The sequence below is a fragment of the Monodelphis domestica genome, chromosome 5, assembly GCF_027887165.1.
Source record: "Monodelphis domestica isolate mMonDom1 chromosome 5, mMonDom1.pri, whole genome shotgun sequence".
In the NCBI taxonomy this organism is placed as follows: domain Eukaryota; kingdom Metazoa; phylum Chordata; class Mammalia; order Didelphimorphia; family Didelphidae; genus Monodelphis; species Monodelphis domestica.
Window position 1 is genome coordinate 263,452,103 of NC_077231.1, and position 25,351 is coordinate 263,477,453.

The 25,351-nt window shown below is 38.1% G+C and overlaps 1 protein-coding gene across 1 annotated transcript in view; it reads right to left on the reverse strand.

Annotated features, from left to right (window-relative positions):
- Window positions 1-24,647, reverse strand: part of COMMD3 (COMM domain containing 3) — an 82,463-nt gene extending 57,816 nt beyond the window's left edge. The window contains exon 1 of the mRNA XM_016426356.2: window positions 24,008-24,647. Coding sequence (XP_016281842.2) covers window positions 24,008-24,099 — 92 coding nt within the window. The 5' untranslated portion in view covers window positions 24,100-24,647. The remainder of the gene's footprint in view (window positions 1-24,007) is intronic.
- Window positions 24,648-25,351: the final 704 nt, after the last annotated feature.

Sequence of the window (25,351 nt, forward strand, 5' to 3'; positions counted from 1 at the left end):
CTAAAATGGGAGTGCTCAGATTACCTGGTAAGTTAGGGAGATACAGAGCTCTTATAACGGATCTCTGTGGTGATTGAGGACTGCAGGAGTAGCTGTTAGAATAGCAGTGGCCAGCAAAGCAACTACCTGAAAATGGATGTAGAGACACCGGAGGATGATGCATTGAGGGGGCGCAACACCTTTGTGGAGGAAAGATGGTACCATCTATGGAATCAATGGCACTGACACTTAGGGCCCAGCTGGGCTGCTCACCCAACAAGGAGCTACTGTTGAGACATTCACAAAGGGAGAAAAGGATTTCTAGGGATGAGAGTCTGGAGTACCTCTTGGCAGCACATGTTCTCTACATATGTGTCTCTTCAAGCCTATTCTTTCTAAGACTTTGTGTGCAAGGGAATATTGTGCCTTCATTTGGGGGAGAGGATGTGTTGTTTTTCTTTCTTTTTTTAAACCAATTGCTTTTGTAACCTCCTTTGCTAAATCTCTTTGATAAAATTTAATGAATTTCAACAGGTTGGCACACCATTAGGGGCTTATAAATGACAATCTAAAAAACCGATCACCTTAAGGTTACCCCTGGAGACCTTAGAGGAATAGTGGTGAGCAACTGCCCTGTGGCACTCCAACCTGTGAAGAGATCTAGCAGGGAAAGTGGTCCAAAGAAGCTTCTAGAGATACTTCCACTGTTACATTTTAATTTTCTGTAGTCAATGAGAACTCATGATGTCGGGGAAATTAACAGGGATGGTGGTAATGCCAAGTGCACTTTTTAAATGAAGGTAGAAATCATACAGACTGGATCATGAGACCTTTTGCAACATATCTTCTTCCTGCTCAATGTCTTTGAATGACTACTTGATGCCTACAGGAATCCAGACTCCTTAAACTGTCATTCCTCCTCTTCCCTCCCCTCCAATAGTATAATTCCTTCAGATCAAGGGTTGTTTCATTTTGGTTTTTATATCCTCATGTGACTAGCTTATCATAGGTACTTAATAATATTCGCTGATTAAGACTTTTACAATTTATACACAATCTAGCTTTTCTACCTTTCTTGTCCTACTTATCTCATAGGGTTGTTTATTTTTATCCTTATTAATTAATTAATTAAGAATATTTTTCCATGATTCCATGATTCATGTTCCTTCCCTCCCCCCTCCCAAAGCTGATGAGTAATTCCATTGGGTTCATAGGGTTGTTTAGAAGATCAAACATGAATACATCTTAAAGTGCTTTGTTAACTGCATTCCCTTAAACAGCTCCTAAAAGATAATTTCATCACATGAACTTCTATCCATCAACCACATATTTGTTAGGTACCATCTATTTTTTTAATTAAGCATATCCGTGCCTTCAAGGAGTTTAGAGTTTAGCTGATAAAGCATTCATAAAAAGATAACACTACAAGGCAAATCCTAATACATGCTAAATGAATGATGCTAGAAGTTCAGAGGAAGGAGACTTGATTGGGGGTCTCTGCCTTCAGAGAGGAGGCAGAATCTGAGATGGACCTTGAAGGATGCTTTTAAAGAAAGAAATTATCAAGGTAGAAAAGAAGAGGATATTACAATCGGGGAGATAGGGGGTGAAACAAAGGAAGAATTTGTTCAGGAATAGTGATTTGATTTTTAGATGTAATGTAAAGTTGTGGGGGGGGCAATCAATGAAACATTACACATTATGTTTTACCTTGTGGAGTTATCTTTTTATGCATAGGTCTTATAAACCCAACTAAATTCTAAACTTCTTGAAGTCAGGGGGCAAGTTTAATTGAAAATGTGGAAGGTATTGAATAAATATATGATTTGTAAATCTTGAAATCTCTCAGACTTGTGAATGTTAAAAATTTCCCCATCAGGGAATTCTTAATTGGAACAAATTCCCTACTGAGAAACATTCCCCATTTTGATGTGAGAACTCGCCAGGATCAGAAATGGAAGGACCTCTACTCCAACCATACTTAAGGCTGCTTTAGGGGAGAAAACTCCTTGCTATGGGAGGACCCCTACTCTACCCGTACTTAAGACTGCTTTAGGAGAGAAAACTCCTTGCTAAACAATGAAAGTACTTGGATCCATGCTTATGGTGGGGCAAGGAGTTCTTTGAGCCAGGCCTGTTCTTTAGAATTGATACAATGAGATGCTAGGTACCTAAAAGGGTTGGGCAAGTTTTCTCTTGATGAGATTAGTTGACTCAGGTGTGTTTTCTCTAGTTCAGACTTACTGAGGAGATTGGTTGACACAGCAGCATTTTTTCTGATTCAGACTTACTGAGGAGATTGGTCAACTTAGCAGGAATTCAGATGGGCTGTCCTTTGGAAAGCATCTACAGTGACTGGTAGATGTAGAGACTTAGGGGAGGTGACATGGGAGAAAAACCCCTATATAAGAAAAAGCAGAATCTCTTGAGGATATATCCTTTTGGAGGAATTCCTTTTGGAGGATCTCTGATGAGGATCACTTGGGAAGAATCTCTTGAGAGAGGCTCTGGAGAAAGGCCCTTTGGAACAGTCTCTGGCTGGAAGGCTCTCTGGTGAAGTCAGCTGAGATGGAGCTGGCCTGGTGTCACCAGAATCCTTGTTTAGACAGACCTTGTGGTGAGTGTTAAAAAAAACTGACTGATTTCTCTCTTAAGACTCAGGTCTAGGCCATATTGGCTTGAGGCCCTTCATACTTATTCCTTTCTTACTCTCTCTCTCTTTCTTTGATTACTCATTGTATTGTTAATTAAAATCTCTATAAAACCCAATTGACTTGGGTATTTGAATAATTGGGAATATTTCCCTGGTGACCACCTTATATTTGATTTAAAAACCAAGACACTGTAGTGAAACATATTTCTGTGGTCAAATGTACTCACCCTCTCTTATATCTATCACAATTTATATCTTTCACCATTTTAACTCACTACAGTTTAATACATCAACCATTTTAAATATCACAGATTGATAGGTAGAAATCCAATTTTCTTTTAGGAGCTGTTTGGGGTTAACAAACATCTTAATAGGAATTCATATTTTATCTTTTGATCGACTCTTTGAGATAAATAGAACAGGCATTATTACTCCCATTTCAAAAATGAAGAAACATTGGCTCAGAAAAACAAAAACAACAAGCAGTTTGACAATATCAAATAGTCGTTAAATGATAAAGTCGGGATTCAAACACAGCCCTTTTGATTACAAATTCAACAATTTTCTTTCCTCTGCTATATTACTGTAGTCCACCTCGAAAATAAAAACCTTATTCTGATGAAAGCAGGGTGCTGTTTGATATGAATACTAGAATTTTAAAACCTTCTACAGTACCTGGCATGTAAGCATTCAATTTATATTTAATATATGGGGTAAAATATGTGTGCTATTGTTGATGCTTACTGTCATTGCTTCTATTGATGCTATCAAGTTAGGAGAAAAAAATTAGACTCGCAGGACTGAATTTCATTTTCCTGTTGGCATTTGGAGACTAGGGCCAGCTTTTTTTCCCCCACTGATGGGCTCATAATTTCTAGAGTTATATTTCCTTCTAATTTCCCTTGACCTTTTCTAGTCTAAATATACTTCGTTAATCCTTGCTTGTGGCTCCTCATGACTTAAGTCGCTTCCTTATGTACCCTTGGAAAGTGCCTATTCAAACAAGCTACTGGCATTCAAAATGGAGAACAGAAAAAGGTCAAGATATTGACTCCATAATTTCTTACAAAAGCATTCACAACAATGAAGAAGACAAAGGAGTGCAGAAATCACCTCATTCAATAAACACTTGATTTCCCTGTCAAAGCAAGTGGCACAAACAACCCAACCAACTCTGTTTTATAATGCAAGCACAATGGTAAAATGTTACACAGAAGGATGGCAGGTGATTCTACGCTGCATTGCCTCATACAACAATTCTTTTTTAAATTACATGAAAAAAGTCTATTAAAAATGTAGTCTCAGCGTGAGAAGAAACTAAGCCAGATCATCCCAAGAGAATGGCTAAATTGAACTGGAATGCGGACAACAAATAGTTATAAAATAGAAGAAATTTGCCAGCATTTCTGTTCTGACATATTTTAATTATCCATGACAGTGAAATAATCAAAATTGGATTCTCAGTCAGCAAGTCAAATCAAGAAGCATTTATTAAGCACTTTCTATGAACTGGACACGGTGCCAAGCTATGAGAATACAAAGAATGTCAAACCAAAAAAAAATTGTACTTTCAAGAAGCTTACAGTGTATTAAGGGAGACAACCTGCAAGCAGCTAGTTACAAGCAAGATAGATACCAAATCAGTTGAGATAATCTCAGAAGGAAGTATTATTAAGGGAAATTGGGGAAGACTTCTTACTATAAGGTGAGATTTTAGCTGAGACTTGACAGAAGACAAGGAAACCAGAAGCTTAGATAAGGAGTGAAAGAATTCCAGGCATGGAGAACAGTCAGTGAAAAGGATCATAGTTGGCAGATGGTGTATCTTTTTTGAGGAATAGCAAAGCCAGGGTCACTAGATTACAGAGTAAATGATAGTGGTGGATTGTGGAATAAGGTATAAGAAGAATGGAAAGAAAATTAGTAAGGAACCAAATTATGAATGACTTTAAAGCCCAATAGAATTTTATATTTGATCCTAGAATTAAAAAGGAACCACTGGAGTTTACTGAATCAAGGGAAAAGGGGGATGTGGTCAGACCTATACTTTAGAAAGATCACTTTGACAGCTGAGTGGAAGGGGAACTGGAGTTGGAAGAGACTTTTCACAGACAGTCCCTACAGTAAGCTATGCAATAGTCAAGTGAGAAGCAACGAGAGTTTAAAACAAGGTGGTGATAGTATCAGAGATATGTGAGAGATATTATGAAGAGGAAATCAAAAAGTTCTACCAAGAAATTGACTGGGGGTGGGATTGAAATAGCAAGAGTGGGAGTGGGAAGTGAGAATGACACGTAGGTTGTGAGCCTGGATGACTGGATACCTTTCACAGTATCAAGAAAGGGATAGAAGAGGTATTCGGGGAGGACCAGTGTCTCTGTTGGGAGGACTTCCTGGGTCCTTTTCAGGGCTGCTTACCCACCTTTGGCATCCTTCTGTCACCTAACTCTCACTTGAAACTCTAAGTAGTTGTAGCACATGCAATGGTCACACTCTGGCATACCATTTTGGCAGATAGCCCAGACCATGTTGAGGGTAGCTGATGGGTCTAAAACCCATCATTGAGTTATGGGATGCCTTCTCAAGCATGTGAGGGCTTCTCATAATGGAACGGGCAGACTAGAATAATCTTGTTACAATGGCCACAAAGGCAACTAAAACTGCTGTTGAAAGTTGAGTGCTCAGAGCTTGGTAAGACCCAGAAGACATTGATGTCATCCACTGCATCCTGGGCCATTGCCATTTGCCTTGACCTCTGCCTTGTCTCTGGATACCAAGGACTCTGGAAGAGAGATCAAGGCTGATGACTGTGCAATTCTTCCTCACAAATCAAATTCACATGAAAGTCAAGATATCACCTATTTTTCACTACTCCAACATCACAATGCCCTTAGTCTTCTTCAAAAACAAATAATGAACAACAAGAGAGGAGAAAGATAATGAGTTCAATTTTAGACAGGTTAAATTTAGGATGTCTGTAGGATATCTGTTTCCAATAGACAGTTGAAGACTTAAGTCTGGAGTTCAAAAAAGAAGTTAGGGCTATATAAATAGTGTTGAGATTCATCAAAATAGATATGTGATAATTGAAATTGTAGGGACTGATGAAATCATCAAGTAAAACAATCCAGAGAGAAGAGAAAAAGGCCAACATCAGAGTCCTGTGGGATACACATAGTTAGCAAACATGATATGGATGAAGTGATAGCAAAAGAGACTAAGGAGGAATACTTAGTTGCATAGGAGAACCATGAAAGAGTAGTGCCATGAAAACTTAGAAGAAAATATCAAAGAGAAGAGAGTGATGGACAATATTAAAGGCTACAGAAAGGCCAAGAAAAATGAGAACTAGAAAAGTGATTGCACTTAGCAATTAAAAGATGGTTTTTAACTTTGGAGAAAGCAACCCTCTAGAGGCATCCACTACAAGTAAAGAGATTAGTAAATTAGTAAATGTAGTAGAATAGTGAATACAAATTATATGAATAGTAATACAAAGCAATTTCAAGAGGGAGAATACTAACAGAGAAGAGGATTGTCACCATGCATTTATTAAACATTTATTATGTGCCAGACACTGAAGAAGGCTACTAAGCTGTGCTATGAAAGATTTGAGAATCATCAAAGAATTAATCGTCATGGTCATCCTTTGTTTTTGAGGAAGACCAGAAGAATCATCAAGAATTAAGGCAGAGATGAGGACAAAGTGCAATCCAGGCATGAGACATGACTTCTGCAAAAAGGACAGAAGTGGGAGATGAGATGTGCTATATATAAGAAACAGCTAGCAGGCCAGATTGCCTGGAATGGACAATGAATGAAAGGCTTTCCTCCCATAAGAAGTCTCTCATATAAATAAAGAACACAAAGGATTTCTTTATAAATGAAACAAAAAAGATGTCTCCCTTCAACAACCATCTGATATAAAGGCAGTAGTCAATGCAGAATCAGACATAAAACCAACACTAGAAATAGATAAATTTGCCCAGGCTCAACTTCTAAGAATCTGGGGCAGCAGAGGGATTGCAAGCCCCAATGTATTTAAGGTACTGGAGACAGGGGCTTCATTTCTGGGAATTTATAAATTTGGAGCAGAGCAATTTCAACTCATGTGAGGCATCTCTTAGGTATGATCTTGGGATGAAATTTCTGCATAGGTACAGAGTCTGAGTTCAGACTTGTTCACAAGGACTATAATCACTACTCTTTTCATCATCATTTACTCAGGTCTCAGAATTATAGGAGATTCTGAGGCAGAGAAAGTCATTATTTCATGCCTTGATTGAGTACTGACTTTTTTGTTCAATCATAGAAGTCAGAGGATAGGTGTTTTCTGTTAACTGGTCATTCACTATCCCTTGACAAGCATATTTCAACCCTTTCTCTTTTCATCCTCATTTTTCTGAGTCAGTCAATTAACAAATATTTCTTAAACCCTTATCTTATGTCTTAGAATCAATATTGTGTATTGTTCCAAGGCAGAAGAGCTATAAAGGCAATGGGGGTTAAGTGACTTGTGCAGGATCACAAAGGTAGGAAGTATCTGAAGTCACATTTGATTCCAAGGCCTCCCAACTCTAGACCTGGCTCCCAACTCACTGAGCCACCTAACTTCCCCCAATTAATAAGTATTTATTAAATTCTTGCTATATATCTGAGTCTAAGAATACAAAGAAAAAGGAAAACCAGTCCATGCTTCAAAGAACTCATGTTTTGATAGGAGAGACAACATGCAAAGTACTGTGTACATTCAAGATATGTACAGGATAACTTTGATGTGCATTTCTCTAATCAGTAATGATTTAGAACATTTCTCATAAAATTATATATAGCTTTGATATCTTCAACCAAAAATTGTTCATGTTTTTTTACCATTTATCAACTGGGGAATGGCTCATATCATTATATATTTGACAATATTCTCTCTATATAATTTAGATCTGAGACCTCTATCTGATAAACTTTCTTTAAAAAATTTTCCCAACATACTGTTTCACTTCTAATCTTGGATACATCAGTTTTATTTATACAAAAACATTCCAATTTGATATATTCAAAATTATCCATTTTACATCTCACAAAGCTGGAATTATTCTCCTATTCATAAATCTTTGGTTAATGTAATCTCTATTCTAATTTACTTATATCTCATTTTATGTATCAATTGGAGAATGGCTAAATAAGTTGTAGCATATGATTGTGAAAAAATACTACTGCACTGTAAGAAATGACAAACCAAATAATTTTGGAAAAAACACACATGAAATTATGAAGAGTGAAACAAGCAGAATCAATAATAAGAAAGTTTGGAGAAGTGAGACAAGAAATAATAAGCAGCAAGTTCCTGGAGGAGAAGGAAAGGAGCAAATAGGACTAAGAGTTCAATTGGAAGGATTAGCCTTCAGAAAGAGATTGCCTTTTTCATCAAATATAGAATCAATGGAGAATAGATTGGTGGGTACCCATAAACATGTCCAAATTTCCTCTAGTCTTTTTGTTTTTAAACCCTTACCTTCCATCTTAGAATCAATACTGTGTGTTGGTTCCAAGGCAGAAGAGTGGTAAGGACTAGACAATGGGGGTCAAGTGACTTGCCCACAGTCACAGCTAGGAAGTATCTGAGACCTAGGACTTCCCATCCCTAAGCCTGGCTCTCAATCCATTGAGCCACCCAGCTTTCCCCAATTTCCTCTAGTCTTAACAATCTCCTCTACTCTTAAAAAAAAGCCTTTTCTTTTCCCAAAATTAATTCAAGGTCTCATATTACAATATGTACTTTATATGGTCACTGTGCTATAACCAAACTCTGAGAAAGAGTTCTTCTAAACATAATGCTTCCATTTACTCACCTTTCACTCCTTTACCCTTTACCCTTACAGTTTTGGATCCCTCTGCTCTAGTGATATTGCTCTTTGCAATTTTACTGAATGATGTCTTAGTTGCTAAATCCAAGAAATGACCTTTGTCATTCTTCATTCTATTTCATCTCTGAAGATTTCGACACTGTAGACTACACCTTTCTCTAAGACATTCTTGCCTCCATAAGCCCCAAGGCTCTTCTTGGGCCCCACTGTCTACTCTCTTCATACTATCTCCATACTCTCTCTCTCTCTCTCTCTTTTTCTCTCTCTCTCACCCCAACTCCTCAATAAAGTACTGTATTTTGACTTGTCCTCTTTTGTATATTTATGAGAGTGATAATAAAAAAAAGCGACTTCTGTTTTCCTCTACTTTTTCTGAAGAAGCAGATATTATGGCTATTAGTCAAGAAATTCTCTTATATGCTCTTTTAAAAAGTGACTTGGGACTTCCGGTCAAGATGGCAGCTTAGAGAAAGCTAAAGTTTAGATCTCCTGAAACCCTTCCTTACCGATTTCAAACCGAATGCTCCTAGGGCACCAAAATTCAAAACGATCAACAGCATAAACCTCCTCCTGGACCTGGACCTGGATCAAAAGGTACAGCGCCCCCCCCCAAAAGCCAGAACCCGAGACCACTCGGACCTAAGGGGTAGGCAGAAGGAAGGTCCTAGGACCCATCCCCCCCAATCCAGAGAGCTGAGTCCAAGTCGGAGGCAGCAGAGGCAACCTCAGAGCCCCACGGCCTGCTATTCTGAAGGCCGCTTCCTAACCCAGTGGAGGGGGCACCCAGACAGCAAAGAAAAAGAGAGGGACGGGGGACCTCGTAACCCCCTGGGAGGAGCCCTCGGAGCTCCAGGAAGCCGCAGCCCCTCCCCCTCAGAGAGCAGGGGCTTCTGAAACAACAGCAACCCTCAGGACTGGCAAAAGGACCCCAAGGCCAGCTATTCTGAAGGCCACATACTGAAAACAACCTAACCCAGTCGAGGGGGCACCCAGACAGCAGGGAAACAGAGAGTCGGGGGAGCTTGTAACCCCCTGGCTGGATCCCTCCATCCAAGTCTCAAGTCCCTGCCTCAGGGCACACTCAATTAAATCCAGGGAAAGCTAATCTTCCTATCAGGAGCCCTCCCCTGAGCCCAGGGAAGCCGAGGCCCCTCCCCCTCAGAGAGCAGGGTCTTCAGAAACAACAGTAACCCGCAGGGCTGACAAAAGGACCCCAAGGCCAGCTATTCTGAAGGCCACACCCTGAAAACAACCTAACCCAGTCGAGGGGGCACCCAGACAGCAGGGAAACAGAGGGAGAGGGGGGAGCTTGTAACCCCCTGGCTGGATCCTTCAATCAGAATCTCACGAAAAAAGTCCCTGCCTCAAGGCATACTAAATTCAACCCAGGGAAAGCTAATCTCATTGGGAGCCCTCGGAGCTCCAGGAAGCCGCGGCCCCTCCCCCCACAGAGTGCAAGCACTGGCCAGCTAAGGCACAGGAACAAGGGCCAAGCTAGGCTTAGAGAGTAGAAGTAAGGCAACGGAGAAGTATCAGGAGGGTGCCGAGGAGAGGAGGGCAGTAACAGGGACACACCAGCAACTTCTGGCTTCCCGGGAACACAGAACAACAACTGCATAGAAAGGACAATCTGCCTAGGGCTAAAACCTCTGAACACCAGACAGAGATAAGAAAAGCTAATCCCACACACACACTCAGATAGAGATGGCAAACTCCACAGAAGCACAAAAGTCCCAAAATTAAAAAAAAAACAAGAAGAAGGGGGCGACTTTGGACACATTTTATGGAGCAAAAATACAAGACACAGAGGAGATAGAAGAGGAAACACAAGCAAATGCTCCGAAACCTTCCAAAGGAAATGGAAACTCTCTACAAACCCATGAAGAATTTGAATCTGAAATGATCAAAAAGATGGAAGCCTTCTGGGAAGAAAAGTGGGAAATAATGCAAAAGAAATTTACGCATCTACAAAACCAGTTTGACAAAGTGAAAAGGAAAACCAGGCTTTAAAGCAAGAACTAATAAAGCAAAGCCAAAAGACCAAGAAATTAGAAGAGAACATAAAATATCTCACTGACAAAATGACAGATTTGGAAAATAGAGGGAGAAGAGATAATTTAAGAATAATTGGACTTCCAGAAAAGCCAGAAATAAATAGCAAACTCGACATCGTAATACAAGAGATAATCAAAGAAAATTGCCCAGAGATTCTAGAACAATACAGCCACTGACAGAGCTCACAGAACACCCTCTACACTAAACCCCCAAAAGACAACTCCCAGGAATGTAATTGCCAAATTCCAAAACTCTCAAACAAAAGAAAAAATCTTGCAAGAAGCCAGAAAAAGACAATTTAGATATAAAGGAATGCCAATCAGGGTCACACAAGACCTAGCAAGTTCCACTCTGAATGATCATAAGGCATTGAACATGATCTTCAGAAAGGCAAGAGAGCTGGGTCTTCAACCAAGAATCAGCTACCCAGCAAAACTGACTATATACTTCCAAGGGAAAGTATGGGCATTCAACAAAATAGAAGATTTCCAACTTTTTGCAATGAAAAGACCAGAGCTCTGTGGAAAGTTCGATATCGAAAATCAAAGAGCATGGAATACCTGAAAAGGTAAATATGAAGGAAAGGGAAAAGGAGAAAAATGTTATCTTCTTCTTTTACTCAAACTCTCTTCTATAAGGACTACATTTATATCAATCTATGTATACTAACAGGTGGGGAAAATGTAATGTGTAAATAGGGGGAAAAGAAAGACAAAATAGAATAATCATTCTCACACAAAGATTCACATGGGAAGGGGAGGGGAAGAAAACTCCTATAAGCAGGAGAGGAAGAGAGTTTTTACTTAAACCTTACTCTCAGGGAAATCAACTCTGAGAGGGAAAAACATCCAGATCCATTGGGATCTTGAATTCTATCCTACCCAACAAGGGTAGGGAGAAGGGAAAACCAAGGGGGGGAAGGGGAGAGGGAAAACAAAAGGGGAGGGAAAGAGAGGGGGGAGGGAGAGGGAACAAAAGGGGAGGGACTAAAAAAGGAAACATATCAAGGGAGGGGATAAGGGGGATTGATTCAAAGTAAATCACTGGACTAAAAGGTAGAGCCAAAGGAAAAAAGGTTAGAATTAGGGAAAGTTATCAAAATGCCAGGGAGTCCACAAATGACAGTCATAACCTTGAACGTGAATGGGATGAACTCACCCATAAAACATAGACAAATAGCAGAATGGATTAGAATCCAAAACCCTACCATATGTTGTCTTCAAGAAACACACATGAGGCGGGTAGACACCCACAAGGTCAGAATTAAAGGATGGAGTAAGACCTTCTGGGACTCAACTGACAGAAAGAAGGCAGGAGTGGCAATCATGATATCTGATAAAGGCAAAGCAAAAATAGACCTAATCAAAAGGGATAGGGAAGGTAATTATATTTTGTTAAAAGGAACTTTAGATAATGAAGAAATATCACTAATCAACATGTATGCACCAAATAATATAGCACCCAAATTTCTAATGGAGAAACTAGGAGAATTGAAGGAAGAAATAGACAGTAAAACCATATTAGTGGGAGACTTGAACCAACCATTATCAAATTTAGATAAATCAAACCAAAAAATAAATAAGAAAGAGGTGAAAGAAGTGAATGGAATCTTAGAAAAATTAGAATTAATAGGCATATGGAGAAAAATAAATAGGGATAAAAAGGAATACACCTTCTTCTCAGCACCACATGGCACATTCACAAAAATTGACCATACATTAGGTCACAGAAACATAGCACACAAATGCAGAAAAGCAGAAATAATGAATGCAGCTTTCTCAGATCACAAGGCAATAAAAATAATGATTAGTAATGGTACATGGAAAACCAAATCTAAAACTAATTGGAAATTAAACAATATGATACTCCAAAATCGTTTAGTTAGAGAAGAAATCATAGAAACAATTAATAATTTTATCGAGGAAAATGACAATGGCGAGACATCCTTTCAAACCTTTTGGGATGCAGCCAAAGAGGTAATCAGAGGTAAATTCATATCCTTGAGTGCATATATCAACAAACTAGGGAGAGCAGAAATCAATCAATTGGAAATGCAAATAAAAAAACTCGAAAGCGATCAAATTAAAACCCCCCAGCAGAAAACCAAACTAGAAATCTTAAAAATTAAGGGAGAAATTAATAAAATCGAAAGTGATAGAACTATTGATTTAATAAATAAGACAAGAAGCTGGTACTTTGAAAAAACAAACAAAATAGACAAAGTACTGGTCAATCTAATTTAAAAAAGGAAGGAAGAAAAGCAAATTAACAGCATCAAAGATGAAAAGGGGGACAGCACCTCCGATGAAGAGGAAATTAAGGCAATCATTAGAAATTACTTTGCCCAATTATATGGCAATAAATACACCAATTTAGGTGATATGGATGAATATATACAAAAATACAAACTGCCTAGACTAACGGAAGAGGAAATAGAATTCTTAAATAATCCCATATCAGAAAATGAAATCCAATAAGCTATCAAAGTACTTCCTAAGAAAAAATCCTCAGGACCTGATGGATTCACCAGTGAATTCTATCAAACATTCAGAGAACAATTAATCCCAATACTATACAAACTATTTGACATAATAAGCAAAGAGGGAGTTCTACCAAACTCCTTTTATGACACAAACATGGTACTGATTCCAAAACCAGGCAGGTCAAAAACAGAGAAAGAAAACTATAGACCAATCTCCCTAATGAATATAGATGCAAAAATCTTAAATAGGATACTAGCAAAAAGACTCCAGCAAGTGATCAGAAGGGTCATCCACCATGATCAAGTAGGATTTATACCAGGGATGCAGGGCTGGTTCAATATTAGGAAAACCATCCACATAATTGACCACATCAACAAACTAACCAACAAGAATCACATGATTATCTCAATAGACGCAGAAAAAGCCTTTGATAAAATACAACACCCATTCCTATTAAAAACACTAGAAAGCATAGGAATAGAAGGGTCGTTCCTAAAAATAATAAACAGTATATATCTAAAACCATCAGTTAATATCATCTGCAATGGGGATAAACTCAAAGCCTTCCCAATAAGATCAGGAGTGAAACAAGGATGCCCATTATCACCTCTACTATTTGACATTGTACTAGAAACACTAGCAGTAGCAATTAGAGAAGATAAAGGAATTGAAGGCATCAAAATAGGCAAGGAGGAGACCAAGTTATCACTCTTTGCAGATGACATGATGGTCTACTTAAAGAATCCTAGAGATTCAACCAAAAAGCTAATTGAAATAATCAACAACTTTAGCAAAGTTGCAGGATACAAAATAAACCCACATAAGTCATCAGCTTTTCTATATATCTCCAACACAGCTCAGCAGCAAAAACTAGAAAGAGAAATCCCATTCAAAATCACCTTAGACAAAATAAAATACCTAGGAATCTATCTCCCGAGACAAACACAGGAATTATATGAACACAACTACAAAACACTCTCCACACAACTAAAACTAGACTTGAACAATTGGAAAAACATTAACTGCTCATGGATAGGATGAGCCAATATAATAAAAATGACCATCCTACCCAAACTTATTTATCTATTTAGTGCCATACCCATTGAACTCCCAAAATATTTCTTTACTGATTTAGAAAAAACCATAACAAAATTCATTTGGAAGAACAAAAGATCAAGGATATCCAGGGAAATAATGAAAAAAAAACACAAAGGAAGGGGGCCTTGCAGTCCCAGACCTTAAACTATATTACAAAGCAGCAGTCATCAAAACAATTTGGTACTGGCTAAGAAACAGAAAGGAAGATCAGTGGAATAGACTGGGGGAAAGCGACCTCAGCAAGACAGTATACGATAAACCCAAAGATCCCAGCTTTTGGGACAAAAATCCATTATACGATAAAAACTGCTGGGAAAAATGGAAGACAGTATGGGAGAGATTAGGAATAGATCAACACCTCACACCCTACACCAAGATAAATTCAAAATGGGTGAGTGACTTAAACATAAAGAAGGAAACCATAAGTAAATTGGGTAAACACAGAATAGTATACATGTCAGACCTTTGGGAGAGGAAAGGCTTTAAAACCAAGCAAGACATAGAAAAAATCACAAAATGTAAAATAAATAATTTTGACTACATCAAATTAAAAAGCTTTTGTACAAACAAAACCAATGTAACTAAAATCAGAAGGGAAACAACAAATTGGGAAAAAATCTTCATAGAAACCTCTGACAAAGGTTTAATTACTCAAATTTATAAAGAGCTAAATCAATTGTACAAAAAACCAAGTCATTCTCAAAATTGATAAATGGGCAAGGGACATGGATAGGCAGTTCTCAGATAAAGAAATCAAAACTATTAATAAGCACATGAAGAAGTGTTCTAAATCTCTTATAATCAGAGAGATGCAAATCAAAACAACTCTGAGGTATCACCTCACACCAATCAGACTGGCTAGCATGATAGCAAAGGAAAGTAATGAATGCTGGAGGGGATGTGGCAAAGTAGGGACATTAATTCATTGCTGGTGGAGTTGTGAATTGATCCAACCATTCTGGAGGGCAATTTGGAACTATGCCCAAAGGACGACAAAAGAATGTCTACCCTTTGATCTAGCCATAGCACTGCTGGGTCTGTACCCCAAAGAGACAATGGACAAAAAGACTTGTACAAAAATATTCATAGCAGCACTCTTTGTGGTGGCCAAAAACTGGAAAATGAGGGGATGCCCATCAATTGGGGAATGGCTGAGCAAATTGTGGTATATGTTGGTGATGGAATACTACTGTGCTAAAAGGAATAATAAAGTGGAGGAATTCCATAGAGAATGGAACAACCTCCAGGAAGTGATGCAGAGCGAGAGGAACAGAACCAGGAGAACATTGTACACAGAGACTAATACACTGTGGTATAATCGAATATAATGGACTTCTCCATTGGTGATGGTGTAATGGCTGGGAACAATCTGCAGGGATCTAGGAGAAAAAACACTATGCATAAGCAAAGGATAAACTATGGGAGTGGAAACACCGAGGAAAAGCAACTGCCTGACTACAGCGGTTGAGGGGACATGACAGAGGAGAGACTCTAAATGAAACTCTAATGCAAATATTGACAACATAGAAATGGATTTGAATCAAGAACACATGTGACACCCAGTGGAATCACGCATCGGCTATGGGGGGTGGAGGGGAGGAAAAGAAAATGATCTTTGTCTTTAATGAATAATGCTTGGAAATGATCAAATAAAATATTATTTTTAAAAAAAAAGTGACTTGGAGTGGGACAATCACTACTCACATATAATTTGTTCCTCCCCCTTTTTCCCCCCACTCCCAGCATTTTCAGTCCTGGTTAGGCCATCCTTTGGTGGAGAGATAGCTGTTTGGGACAGTATATGAAATCTTCCAGCCCTGCTAAGATTGTTTACAATGTGGGGAGATATTCCTTCCTGACTTGGGAGAAAACAAATAAGCAAAAGAACATAAAATATTTTATGCTGCATCTTTGATGATGTGTTTTCTACCTTAACAGAAAGGATAATTGGACCAAATACTCATTAAATAATGTAGAAATAGATCAGAAATGTATCTTCTCCATTATGCACATTGTAGCTGAAACATATAACATTACTGATGCCTTCTAGTCATGCAAAAGTCTCATCATCCAATATTATATCCTTATGTGGATTATTAGTTTATAACTATTTTTGTTTACTGTTAAGAATAGTTTATTATACATGATACTATATGTCTAGAGAATATATTAACTTACCCAAACTGGGTAATGCCATGCAGCTGGTTCATATAAAAATTCCAAACCAAAAACATTTGTTTTATTTAGAAAAACTGATTTTAAAAAATGCTTACCATCATTAAATTAGACGGCAGGTAAAAAGTAAATAGTAAAAAAGAATTACGTTTACTTTCTAGACTTCTGCACCCACTTCTTTGAAATAGAACTCATTTTATCAATGAGTATATATGATGAATATATATGAAAAGATAGCAAGATCATTTCTGGTATCAATTAGAGTGAATTATTTCATGGTTTTCTCTCTAAGCCCATGTCTACATCATGGCAAATGCTTTGGTAGAAAGGAATAAAATTGGACATTTAATCTCAGATGTAAATTTCTTCATGGTAAAATTGGATGTCCCCTTTGAAGTATTTAAAAATCTCATTCAAACCAGTGTGTTCTATGATGCTAAAGAGAGACTTCTCACCAAAACATTTGTTTACCATGGGGTATAAGGACTTTTTATGAGCCAGTTATCTATATAACCTGTTGAATTTGGAGTTTGGTAGGAGTCATGGATGGGGAGAGTGTTTTTAATTGTATTGTAGCTAGAATTCAATTTCTTTCAACAAATTTCTATCAACTGCCTGTCACATTTAAGGCAGCATGCCAGGTTAGATGGGGCATGTACACTAATGATAGGCAGTAAGGTATAAATATTAATGTGTGTGTGTGTGTGTGTGTGTGTGTGTGTATAGTGAGTGAATCACTAGCAGAATTTCTTATCAAGAAATTACCTGAATGAAAATATATTTCTACAAAATAATTCTTCATGTTTTAGTTTCTTGGTGATAACAGAATCAGAATTATGGTAGTTGTAGCATACTAAGCCCCAGGCCATTCTTCCTCCCTTTCTAAGGGAGTTCAGGCAGTCAGTTAGCCAACAAACACTTTCTAAATGCCTACTGTGTGCCAATCACTGAGAATACAAAAAAAGGCAAAAAAAGTTCCTGTTTTCAAAGAGCTCAATCTGATGGAGTAGACAATACGCAAGCAAATAAGTACCAACAATATATATACAGGATAAATTGGGGTTAGCCTTAGAGGGAAAGCACTAAAATTAAAGATGAATGGTAAAGGCTTCTTTTAGAAGGTGGGATTTTAGCTGACTTTAAGGAAGCCAGGGAAGGCAGAAGGCAGAAATGATGAAGGAGAGCATTACAGTCATGGGGATCAGCCAGTGAAAAAGCTTGAAGTTAGGAGATGGAGTATCTTGTTCAATGGACAACAAGGAAGCCAGAATCACTGGATTAAGGAGTATGTAGAGAAAGAGAAGTTGCTGGTGTAAGACAGAAGAAGACTGGAAAGGTAGGAAGGCACCATGTGATGAATAACCTTAAAAGCCAAATGAAGGATTTTATACGTGGTCTTAGAGATAATAGGGCAGTGATGGTGAACCTTTTAGAGACAGAGTGCCCAGGCCCCATCCCCACCCTCCATACTAACTATCCTGCCTGCCCCTCCCAGAAACTGAATGCCTTGCCTTGTCCCACCCCACCCTCAGAACCCCCCCCTCCCTTATCCCAGACAGGGGAGGGAGGAAATGTTCCCATTGGGCTGCTGGGCAGAAGGGTGGGTGATGAGAAGCCAATGTGGAGGGGGGAAGGAAAGTGGCTAGAGTGATCCACTCCCCTCTAGTTCTTTTCCTTTCCAGCCTTGTGCAATGCTATGAGCCATGTTGCCCTCAAATCTAGTTCCTCTCCAACCTCACCATGGGAATCACCTTCACTACAGACTCAATAAGCTGCTGTGTGTGCCTCACCCTCACACAGAATGTGAACCCCCCAACCCCAGTGCCTTATCCCAGTCAGGGGAGGGAGGAGGTGTTACCACTGGGCTGCTGGACAGAGGGATGGGTGAAGTGAGCAATGTCCTAAGACATGTGGAGAGGGGGAGGGGAACAACTCTATCCTTAGTCCCTCTGGCTTTCTAGTAACTAACTGGGGGAGGTTTCAGGGGAAGGCAGCATGTGTGCCCACGTGCTTTGCATGCCATCTTTGACACTTGTTCTATAGGTTTGCCTTCACTGTAATAGGGAATCATTAGAGGTTATTGAATGGAGGAAGGGTAGTCAGACACTAGCTTTAAGAAGATTACTTTGAAGTGAGGAAGAAGATGGAGTGGAATGGGAAGCGACTTAAGGCAGGGAGTCCAACAAGAAAACTAATCCAATAAGACCAATCCAATAGTCCAAGGGTGATATGATGAGGGCTTATGTCAGCTTGGTTGCAGTATCATAGGAGAGAAAAGGATTGAGATATTGTGTAGGTTAAAAGTATTTCTGATTACTAATGTCAATTCAAGTGCTGTAACTAGGAGACCTCTGCTTGTAAAAATGGAGATTTGAACCCCGGACTTCAATCCCCAGAAGTCCTTGGCAGTTCCCAGAATTCTCTGTAGTCTCACGTGAGTGTGAGACACAAAATATTATTTAAAGGGGCTCTCCACCTACTGACCCTCTCTTTCTCCTTGCTTCCACTTCTAGGGACACCGGCTCTCTACCTAGCCTGCAAGATGTAGGTTGCACGTGCTTCCATATTTGTTTTTTCTTTATTTCTAAATCTTTAATAAATCTCTAAAAATATAATACTTTTAGCAGACAAACTAATTTTAATCATAACATGCTTAAAGTATATAACACTGTCATGGAGAATATCTGACATTACATATTGCCATTACCCACAAGGATTCCTCTTCCTTAATTAGTAACTCAAACTTTACCCTATCTGCCTATAACCTCCAATCATACCTATCTCATAGCTTACTCTTCCTTTACCTGTCTTCTTCATTTAATCCAGTCCCTCCACCCTTCAACACTTTCTCAAATCACTAGAGATTGCTTTCAGGTTGATAGATAGTCATTAGGGATTGGTCTTCACTTTGTTCCTTTTCTAACCTCAATCCAATAGCTAACTGTTACAACTCTAAAATATGATCTACTCATATCTTTTGCAACTTTGTCTTATTATCACTCTTCTTTTGTGAAATATCAACCCTGGTTTTCTCCCATGATCTGCTTCCTCTACTCCTACTCATTTGCTGTTAAACAAAGTTGGAGGAAGTCCTACATCTAAGTTGGCTGGCTACATTATAAAGTCATATTATTCTACAGGGTCCCCACCACAATAAGGCAGTCTTTTTGTTCCTCTAATTGATTCCCTACCCACTCACCCCAGCCTTTTCTTCACTCTGTAAGCCCTTTACATGTCCTCTTCCTTCATCTCTCTTGGCTGAGGACCTTGCCTCTTATTTTACTGAAATAATCCAGGTCATTCAATGTAAGATCTCTCTTCTCCCATTCTCTTTATCTCACAACCTCTCCTTATTCCTGCAAGTTTCTGACAAAAGAAGTCTTTCTCCTTGTCAGGGCCAACCCCTCCACATTTGCCCTTGATCCCATCTGTCCTTCTTATTAATCAAATTATATCTTCAATCCTCCACCTCCTATCTTCAATCTCTTCCTATCAGCTGATTCCTTCCCTACTCCCTTCAAACATGCCCAAGTCACTCCCATTCTTAAAAATATAAAACCCTTCACCATGTCTCGACCTTCATTTTTCAGCCAACATACTTGAAAAAGTTGTCTATATACTTTTCCTCTACCATTACTCTCCTCCTTTTCTCTTACTGTCTCAACCTTTAACAATCTGGCATTCCACTTCATCTTTTTTGATATATCTACTAAATTTGACAATGTTGTCCCCACCTCTTCTCTTGGATCCAGTTTTCTCTCTGGGTTTTCATGACACTATTTTCTCCTAGTTCATCTGCTATTTGACTCTGATGGGTCTCCAAATCTCTTTGCTGGCTGATCATTCACATCATGATTCCAAATTGTGACTATTTCCCCAAGTATCTGGAATGATCCCTTTTCTCTTCTCCCTCTATGATCTCTCTTGGGAAAATCAATTCCCTTGGGCAGTTCTATCTTTCCAGCTCTAGTCTCTCTCTTGATTTTCAGTTCCTGGTCCACAATTCCTCATTGACCATGTCCAACACAATGTCTCATAGACAGCTCAAATTTAACATGTCTAAAAGTAAACCATTATCTTTCCTCTTAAATTTTCCCCCTCCCAAACTTCCTTATTTGTGACAAAAGTATCACTATTGCTTCCAGTCTGCCAGGTTTGTAATGTAGGTATTATTCTTGTATCCTTACTATCCCTTACCTCAGGTACATAATCATGCCATTTCTACCTTTATAATATTTCACAAATCTAAGACCTCTCAATTCACATGGATGCCACTTTAATTCAATATCTCATCACCTCTTGCCTAGATAATAACAGCATTATCATTGTTGTCCTTTCCTCAAGTCTTTCATTGATCCAATCCATCCTACACACTGTTGCCAAAGTAACTTTCCTCAAGGGAAAATATAACTATGTGATTCCACTCAACCAACTCCAGTGCCTTCCTACTAGGCTAAAGTCAAAAGTAAATTCTTCTGTTTAACTTTTAAAGTCCTACACAATAACCCCAATCTATTTTTCCATCCTCATCGGTCATTATTTCCCTCCCACATTCTATGATTCAGCCCAATCAGCCTTTTCTTTTCTTTGTTCCTCGGTCACAATACTTTATCTCCTGTCTCTGTATCTTTCCACTGGCTGTCTCCCATGCCCAGAATGCATGGTCCCATTGCCTCTTGCCTTAGAAAGTCCCACCCTTCCTTCAAAATGAAGCTCAGGCACCATCTTCTGTATGGATCCTCTCAAGATTCCTTAACTACTAGTGCCCTTGTTATTCTTGTATTAATTACTTTGTATATATTTATATATATAAACTATATTTATACTGTATATATTTCATATATTCTTTCTGTATCCCTTTAATTTCAAGGAGGAATTGTTTCAGTTTTTGAACTTGTATCCTTTGTATCTAGCACAGTGCCTGACAGATGGAGATGCTTAATATATTCTTGTTGATTGAGCCATTAAAAGTAATTAGGCTTTTAGATAGTATATAGGAAAGGCAAACATCTTGAATGTCCTATATCATTTGGCCTAGAAGTTATTTACTTATTTTTCTGTCTGTTTCCATGAGGGGAAATGAAACACAGCAAGAAATGACTGTAGTTAGGGGTAACCAGGTAGCACAGTGGATAGAACACCAGACGTGGAGGCAGGAGGACCTGGGTTCAAATCAAGTATCAGATACTTCTAGTTGTGTGACCCTAGGCAAGTCACTTAACCTGAAATGCCTAATCCTTGTTGCTCTTCTGCTTTGGAATAAGTAATTAGTTTCAATTCCAAGACAGAAGGTAAAATTTTTTTTTAATTACTGGAATTGTCAGAAAGAGAAATATAAATTCATCTTGCATACAGTTTAGTGACAAAATAGAATTTATAATGTTCTCTGTTATTTTATACTTCCAGATTTCAATGGATCCATGATTTCTTTTCTTTTTTTTTTTACAGCATTCTCTCCATTGACAGAAGTAAAAAACCCAACAATCTTTTAATTGCCAGGAAATTTTCCACTACTTCCTTTGGAGGAATCAGAATTTCCTACTCCTTAGTTTATGGCCTGGGAATCAGGACCATTTCCCTTTCATTTATCTCTGGGTCTTTTCCTCCTCTGTGTTCTCATTAGCACAATATATATTCAACCAGACATTTAAAATGTAAAAGCATTGTACAGGAAGATGAAATCTACTGGCAGAGCAACAAACAAGTCAACATTTATTTAGTATCTACCATATACAATTCACTATGATAGGTCCAGAGAATAAAAAACAATGAAATTAGACCCAATCTCAGGCTGCAAGTACTTTGTAATCAATGAAATGACAAATGTTAATACAAGGAAGGTTGTTCAGCTAAACTGTAGGAGAGGGAAGCATCTTTTACTATCTGATCCCTGCTTTGATATATTTATAGATCTGTGATCACATTGATAAGATGCTTTCCCCAACAATATAGGTTTGAACCTATGCTTTTCTCTAAATTCTTCACAGAGGATCCACCCAGCATACCAAGTCCTTCTTCTAGATCTCTTGATGTTGTGTGAAGGCTATCAGGGTAAGTGAGCCATCCATCTGTTGTCCCTCATATTCTCTATATGATCTACCCACTTTCTTTTCTGGCCATATATCTATATAGTGACATATTTTATGATGCTTCTCTCAGATAATTCTTTATTAGTGTTTTATATACGTATATGTGTGTTTGTGTGTTTCAACCTAATCATGTCTACTTTTGACCTTTATATAATCCTAACTTTAATTCTTCAAAGACTGGTATTCCATGATTCATGGCCGCATGCCTTTATTGGAATAATGTTATTTTTCAAATTTTTCCCAAGGAAAAACATATTAAAAGCATTGAGAAGTTTCCCAAAGGCAACCCAGCCCATTTTCTTTTCTTCTATTTATTTATATGTTTAGTTAATTGTCCATATACAATCTGTCCAAAATGTTTATATTAATGGACCAGGTCAATGGGTGATTTGTCCAACTCCATGTCATATTTTGAACAACATGCACAATCAATTTATTTGATTTTCCTAGTGTGGATAGTTGACAGATTCTTTTTGGTGGGTATAGCTCTTGTTTAGGATACTCTGTAATATTCTGTGACTGGATATAATCAGCATGGTGTCATCTACTGATAGGAGCATTTAGAGAACCATATTATTGGAAGAGTGGTATAGTAGAAAAAGTACTGGCTCTGAAGTTTAAAGACCTAACTTCAAATTCCACTTCTAAAACTACCTTTATTATTGGGAGCAAGTTTTAATCGACTTGATCTCATTTTTCTTATCTACAAAAAGAAAGGTCTGCATTGTATGACTTATGAGGACCCTTCTAGTTCTAGATCTACGATCCTATGATCTACAGTGACTACCTCTTTCATCTGCCCTGATGCTGGTATCCTCCATGACAGTGGCAAATACTTTCAGTGAAGATAGGTCTCCTAGTTTTAACATTGCCCTTGACATTAATAATCAAAGGGCAATCAGCTATAGTTATCTCTTCTCTTACATGTTTCCAGGAAACTTGTCTGGTTTTTCTACATACATGGGAGACATTTTGGAAGTGAACATTTAAGGCATTATATTGTCCTAGAGAATAAAATGTATTTTTTTAATTGTCCACAAATGATAAGCTTACTTTCACCAAAGTCCAGCATTGGAAGCAACCTTAGTAGCTAAGCAGTCCAAACAAGATACAGAAAGAATCTTTGCTACAAATACAACAAATTGTCATATAGCTTCTGCTTGAGGGCCTCCAATAAGGAAAAACCCACTGCTTTGTACAGCTTTAATTGTTAATGGAAGTTTTTCCTCTTTGTATCAAGTATAGATTTAGTTTCTTTCCATTTCCCCACTGTACCTGGTTCTTGGCTGTCAGAGAAACAGAGTGCCTAAATATGTCCTTCATATATATGTTCTCTTCCCTTAAGGTTTTCAGAACTGGAAAATAAGTCATATAATTCACTATTATTAAACATTCTATCAGTTAACTTCTTTTGGTAGCAAGGTATAAGATTCCCTCATCCTCCAAAACTTTCAGAGATATTAATATTGAATTCCTTAATGCCATCAAAAGATGTCATCTCCAATGATGACAATAATGATGATGATAATAATGATAATTATGGTGGTGGTGATTAAGATGATATCTAACATGTATATGGAATTTTTAGGGTTTGAAAAGAACTTTACATACCTAAACTCATTTGATCCTCCAATATTGGAATTCCTCTGTGTATCCTTGATTGAATGTAGCTGATCTTCACATCTTTGCTTCCCCTTCCTCATTTTGCACACATGGAACTGTAATGTTAGACTCCAAATTTGGATATTTCATTGTCATTGATGAAGAAAGTTATATATGTCTTCATAAACATTTTCATCTGTCATCTGTTTGTTGTGCAGTTTCATCTATAAATATCCAAAAGCATAATAAATACTAGTTGGCTGGCCAAGTAATGATTTTGCTTGCTTGGGTCTCTTGCCAAGGCTTCAATGAACTTATTTTCCCTTCTGCTGCTTCTCGCTGTTTAGTGTCAATATTATTCATAACATTCTACCACCCTCCATTTAAAAAATGAAAAAGAGCTTATATTCTAAATCAGTATTGACAAAACTTTCCATCTGGAAAGGAAATCAGGTGTTACTAACAGGTGGTTTGGGGGCTCCCTTGATCTCCTTCTTCATTATGGTCATTGACTCATATCAGTTGAACTTCCATAGCAAATGATAGTCTGTGTAAAAGTCGGTTATTTTACCTACTTCCCATTTTTCAGTGCCAACAGCTTGTTTAAGTAGGTCAGGAAAGAGTTTCCTCCATTACTTGCCATGTTTTACCATTATTATTATTTCTTCTAGTCTAGTATCAATTTTTAACTTTGTTCCAAAATTGTGATAGTCTGATTAAACACAGGTGGATGATATGGAAACAAATCCCCCATGGGTCCTTTTGTTAACACACAATTTCTCTTTCTGTGATATCATTTGGTACCAATGATGTCCAGTGCCTCTCAACTCTTTACACTCATAATATACAGGCAGTGGGCTTCTTTATAGTCTAAAAGCCTTTTGGCCTCTTTCACTTTCTATATCTGAAGCATGTTTTTGAAAGAATTTTTCACTATCCCTTTCTATGTCCAAATTTTCACTGAAGCTGTAGAATATTAATGTATCTGTTGATTTTACCACAGGTTTTTTTGTGAGTTCTTTATAGAATTTCTCTATGGTTTCATGCTTTGTAACAGATCATGTAACCCAAGTTGCAATTATTTTTATGGTGGTCTGTTATAAATGCATTATTTGTGATTGGTGTCCTTATGAGTCCTTTTGGTTACTCCTTTCCCATTTACTTATGTTTCATCTCATTTATGCCATTCTTTCAGGCACCTAGAGGAGATTTGGGGAAGAGTAGTTTGGAGGGTTTCAATCAATATGGAAATGGGAACCTCAGGCATGATGCTGCCTTGAATTAAGGGGATCTAGGGTTTTTAAGGGACAGCAAGGTGACACAGTGGATAGAGCACTGACTCCTGGATGTCTC